Raw genomic sequence first — 5,936 nt, forward strand, 5'->3', positions numbered from 1 at the left:
GAATGCCCGAGGCGTTTGTGACAGCTATCACTCGTCCAGCTCCAGACTTTTATTTCTACAAATGTATTAACCCATATTGACTCCAAGGGCAGGGTCATGCTGTTGCTTTTCTAGTGGTGTTTAATCACCACAGACATTTAAATCACACAAATCTCTTACTTGTGTTTAGTTACTTACTGTCTAATCACTACTGGTCAAAGGTTTTTAATCACCTCCATGTTTCCAGTTGTTTTCAGTGTGATCCAACAGCTGAACACACCCGTGTCATTCCCTCTACAAATGAAATCAGTGTTGGGACAGACAGCACTGCTGCAGATGTTCCCACAGATGTGTTGCACTTACAGGCTGCCTTGTTTTCACTCTTCATCTGGAAAGTCTGGACCCCGTTGCTGCCGTTCCGACACATGAAGCCGACCGTCTTGTTCTTTTCTCCACAGCCTGAAGGTGTTTGTGGCTCATTATCCTGCTACAGGATGAAACCCTGAGAAGCTCCGACTTCCTTTATTCATGGCCTTTTTTCAGAGGCTGCAGTAGCTCAGACTTTTCCCAACACTGCCTTTGTACTAACTCATCAACAACTGTTGGAAAAACCTGTAGGAATCGTTTGCATCAGTTTTCAAGGCTTCATTTATGTCCACTGTTGCAGAAAAGATGGAAGTTCACCTGTTACTGGGTCCCTGATAAAAGAATGTTTTTACTGTATAAGAAATGTTATGTTTTTAGTTTCTGGCGCCTTTTTTAACCTCTGGCAGTTTAGGTCTTAGTTTGGTACCATTTAAGATGATCCGCTGGACTTGAACTGCTCACATGTCAAAATAAAAACTGGAAAAATGGGGGTGTTCTAAAACTTTGGATCTGTAGTGTATAGGCTTCACAGAGGCTAGTTTTCAACAGGAAGCATGGACTTGTACAGCGCAAACAGGGTTCAGGATTCATGCAAGCGTCCTGGAGGGCTGACATGCATGTCTGACAAGCAAGGTGTCATGGGTTGAAGACCATAGGGAGGGAGACAAGGGCTCCAGCAGAGGAATCAGAGTGGAGGGGGCTCCAGCCAACACAGATGACCTCTGAAGAGTCTGACACACAACACATAATGAATAATGTACTGAACAGAGTAAAACAACCTAAGGTGTTGTTTTACATTCATTCACACAGCGAAGCCACCCAAACTCCAACAAAGCATCAAGAGAAGAAGAAAAAAAAGTCCTCCTACCTGTCCTGAACTTGCTGTATGGTCCGTTCTCTTGAGTCTGTCGGCTGCTGGACCAGAAGGGCAGGCCCCTCTCTCTCCACCTGTCACACAACACCAGAGAGAGATCAGAGCTGCTGAGAGAAACCAGGTGTGTTTATCAGTCCGTCAAAGTGCTTTGAGGGTGCCACATGTGCCAGTGTAGCAGCTTTGATGTATACACTAAGCAGCAGGTGTGTGTGCAAGGGAGCCCAGGGGAGTGTTGATTAAAGCCCAGGTATGAAACAGAGAAAAAGGGACCGATGATAAAAAAGATGATACAGCTGTTCAACCATCCAACAAACACTTTTGTTGAAGCTTATTGACTGCTTAACAGTGCGTTTACATGCGAAGTACTGTTCAAAATCTTGTTAGCTTAAGGTTTTATTCTAGATCTGGGTATTACACAATCCAAATTTACTAACCTGGATTCTTTACACACAGACAGCTGATCACAAGAATGTCCAATGTGCTCATTAGTGTCTCTTGACTTAACTGAATCCCAACTCAAAAAATGAAAAACAGTGTTTTGATTAAACAGGTCAGACCTGTATTTCCTGCATCTCTAATGTCTTAGATCTCAATGATATACTGGACAGGTCAGGTTTGTTTCTACTTGTCTGATTACTTGTGATGGCACGGACCCCAACACCAAGCTGTCTAGTGGTGCCACAGTATGTGTGCTATGAAGCTTGCAAGAAAAACAAATGATTTGAATGATGGCCAATACTACACAAAAATGGATTAAAAAAACAGATCAACTCTCATGTTAACTAAGAGTGAGACCAGGACTCCTGAGTCTTGTTCCATAAGTAAGACAACGCAATTCAAAATGCCACTGACACCTTTAACTGCCATAATACAGCAGTCTCAGACTGATTAGATAAACTAAAAATGATTTAATATCACCGTTTATTCAGCAGCCTTAAAAAAAAAAAAAACATTTCCTATAATCCCTGGATGTTTGTGAGCTAAATGTCTCGGTGTGACATTAGAGGTGTCTGAGCAAGTCAAGGGGTTCAGACACATCTGTGATAACACCAGGACACAGAGGACTGAACGCTGTAGTGTTTATATTCCTTGTAGCAGACGCTGATCAGTCTGTGAATAATGAACCTAAACTCTGAGGGGACACATTTCGTTTTTCTAATGACAGATAAAAGGAATCCTGAATGAGAAACTTAATCGAGTTACAGAACTCAGTGAAACAGAAGCTAAACTGTTCCTGTGTCAACTTACCCCCACAAATGTTATAAAGGTATGTGTCAATCAAGATATGGGCAAGAACAGGCTTAATGATTAATCATATGGGAGTGTGGATGTAGAATATGTATCCATGTAGTAATACTGCTTGCAAACCAATGTTGATAAGATGATGTCATGGGGTAGGACTGGATAAGTCTGACTTCTTCCTACTCCGTTCAAGCATGTACTAGGTATAAGCAAATTGAAAATATATTTGTGGATATGTTTGGAATTATGTGTGGTTACATATTGACTGTTGTTACATGTTTGAAAGAATAAATAAATCAAATCAATGTTCTGTTCTTACACTGATCAAAAACTATTGTCTTCACAATGGTGTCCCAGGCCACTGATTAATAAACCCCCATCAGCAGCCAGGATGACTCAGCCCTACAGCTTTATCAGCCCATCACCAGACACTACTATTAGCAGAGGAAGTCATTATGAGAGCAGCGTCTGTGTGTTTCTCATACCAATGGAATGTGAAAATTGCAATGACAAGGAAGGCGGACACGGCATCAGTCAGAATCCACATTAGGCTATATTCCTCTGGAGTCTGGAGAGAGAGACAGACAGAGAAAGGGTTGGTTACCTCTGCCCAAACAACAGCTCCTCTGATTTGTTAGGACAGAGACAGAGTGTGGACAACGAATGTCATTGCTCCACTTAGTGACCACAGAGTACTGGTCTTAGGCTCGGACACTTGTATTAAAACCTTCAAATTCATTTGAATATACACACAGACGTGCAGGTGCTGAGAGAACGTTTATGTAACCAGAAGTCATAGGTTCAGTCTGCAAACGCCCACAACGCCTGCTGAAGAGATTTCCAGCCTGGTAGAGAACCTCCTACCTTCACGCTCACAGAGAGCTGCAGTGGATACAAGCAAAATCTACATGTCTAAGATACAAATGTCATCTTGTGTTTTGAGCTGTACGTTTTGATCACAGTGTTCCTGTAAACACAGCTAAACACTGGCAGGAGTGTTCACTGACAACTCCTTTAATAAAGATGTGGAAATAACTACGTTTTGCCACTTTTCAAACCTTCTAATGAGTTTAAATAAGAGCTGGTTAAACTGGTTATTTTTCTTTCAAAACTAAGTTTGCAAAAAGATTTCTTAGAACATTTTACTGTTGTTGGACAAATTTGGCTGCGTGTTAAGTATCAGAGACAAAAACTAAACATCTCAATAACAAAAATCAGATACGTAATGATATGTCAACCTTTTGATAGGCTGGCTTAGGTTGCAGTAATAATAGCCTTGGATTCATTTGTTTCTAAAGGCAAACAAATCAGAGCAAATCAGAACTTTTAAGCTACGTTCCGTTTCATCTGCCTCAGGCAGGCAGTGTTGGCAGGAGCATTGTGTTTTCTCATATATATTTCGTCTTGTCTAAAGGAGCTTTCCAAAGCTTGGAGAAAAAAAAAGCCTTGATGATGATGATGATGACAGTGTTATGACAGATATTATTGAGCTGTGTTACTTGTTTATGCTCAGGTGCCCATTGTCTCAGTCATTCATGCCTGGATCCAGATAAGCAGCTGAAAACGGATGGATCAATTAACCAATTAAAACAAATTTTTTAATTAAAGGTTTTTGTAAAATGACACTTGAGCTTCCTGCCAAGTGTCTCCCTCTTGCCCTGCTACACAAACCTTAAGGTAAAAGTCTGTTTCTCATTCCCCTGTTATTTGTCTAGAATGACAATACTAACATTTAATCCAAAAATGATGGTTTCATGCATAAAGTAAAGATTTGATTGATAATTATTGTTTAATCAAAGTTAATCAATGTCTAGTGAAATGTTGTATTCAAAATATAGAGATCTATGTTTTAATTTTAAGGCACTGATAGTTTTGTGCAGCAGCGTGTAATTCTGATGGTTTAGTTAAAAGCAATGATGAGATTTTTTTGTATTTCAATCAGATGCAAGCTTCCTGTATTTTTATTAATTCTTCTTATGTAATAGTTCTGAAAACATGACTTTGCACGCCAAATAAGGGGTTAACTGCAAACTGTGGAATTTGGTTAGATAACTGGAAGAGGTCTACGGATGAGAATCCTTTAAAAACCACAAGGAAAAGAGGAACTACGGGTTGTGACAGTGGAGAGGAAAAACTCCCTCTAATGGAAGAAACCTCTGACAGACCCCAGCAAATACAAAGCATGTGTGCAATTCATCGGTTATAGTTCAAATTAAACACAACCTAATATCATCACCGTTGTCACCATCAGTGTCATCATGTTGACTGCTAGGCTATAGAGCACTACAGTGACGACATAAAAAGAGGTGGCTTTGCCATTTACTGTGTTCCATAAGCCTCTCTCTCTCTCTGAATTTCATTATACATATAGGCTATCCACATTGCATGGTAAGGGTATTTAAAATGAAGTGTGGAAAAATAGAGTCATCTGCATTAGGTTGTAAAACTGAGGTGGTGCCACCATCTGAGAGGCTTGGCGGCACGAGTGCCACCAGTATGAAGTGCTAGTCTGGAGCCCTGATCTGATAACAGAGTTGAACCTGCTCACCATGAGGAAGAGTGGCTTGTTGATGTTGGACAGGATGTGGACGGAGTTGGTGGTTACAGACTGAGCTCCTGCACACCAGGCCAGAGTGTAGAGCCATGGCTGGCTGATCACATACAGGTTAGTACTGATGTTCACTGACTGGTACTTACTGTAGAGAGGGGGGTGAGGAGGAAGGGGGGAGAGAGAGAGAGAGAGAGGAGAAAAATGGCCCAGTTATTTCACTGCCTACTACAAACAGGACTGAAAAGTGAAAACAGACTGTATCCTCACTATAATCTGCTAGTGACCCAGTTTAATCAAATCAATGAGAACACAAAATATGCTCACCAGCCACTTTATTAGGTACATCTGTACAATACAATGCAAATCAATGCAACACTTCTGCCTTGCATCTGTGTTTATGAATCTCAGAACATTACAGTTTTGGGCTAAATTGCCATACAATGTATAAATTCATTTATAAGATTATTGTTGAAGTCATAGTTAAAGGTGGTGTTGTACTGGACTACATTATATTTTGAGGTGTTCCTAATATTCTGTCCCTCTCATGTATGTAGCTGGAGAGGACAAAAATATAGAGACACCTCATAAACACACATGTTAAGGCAGAAGTGTTGCTTTGAAGTGCACACAATTCTACAGGTGTACCTAATAAAGCGGCCAGTGAATGTGACCCAAAAAAAGCCTTCTTTCAGAAAATTGGCTTCATATTTCCAGAAATCAATTAAAAAAAACACAGGTAAACATCTTTGTATGCATTTGCTCACCGTCACCAAAAAGATAACACACAAGTCTCACAGGTCTCCACTGTCATTCTGCTTTACCTTTTTCTGTTAGTGTTTATACACAGTAAAGGATTTTCATGTGACTATTCTTATTTGTTCTTACTTAAATGCTATATTCAATTGTTTATTTGATTTGACTACA

At 40.3% G+C, this 5,936-nt stretch overlaps 1 protein-coding gene across 3 annotated transcripts in view; it reads right to left on the minus strand.

The window, feature by feature from the left end:
* Positions 1 to 5,936, minus strand: part of gdpd4a (glycerophosphodiester phosphodiesterase domain containing 4a) — a 24,159-nt gene that overhangs the window by 803 nt on the left and 17,420 nt on the right. For 2 of the 3 annotated variants that reach the window (XM_020623567.1, XM_020623568.1), the window contains exons 14-16: positions 5,010 to 5,157; positions 2,947 to 3,029; positions 1,214 to 1,293 (exon numbers count right to left, since the gene is read on the minus strand). In XM_020623567.1, the coding sequence (XP_020479223.1) occupies positions 1,214 to 1,293; positions 2,947 to 3,029; positions 5,010 to 5,157 (311 nt within the window). Of the gene's footprint in view, positions 1 to 342; positions 1,077 to 1,213; positions 1,294 to 2,946; positions 3,030 to 5,009; positions 5,158 to 5,936 lie in introns of all 3 variants that reach the window. The other variant, XR_002276864.1, reaches the window with a different exon arrangement.

This window comes from Monopterus albus, unplaced genomic scaffold (genome assembly GCF_001952655.1).
Source record: "Monopterus albus unplaced genomic scaffold, M_albus_1.0 scaffold304.1, whole genome shotgun sequence".
NCBI lineage: Eukaryota > Metazoa > Chordata > Actinopteri > Synbranchiformes > Synbranchidae > Monopterus > Monopterus albus.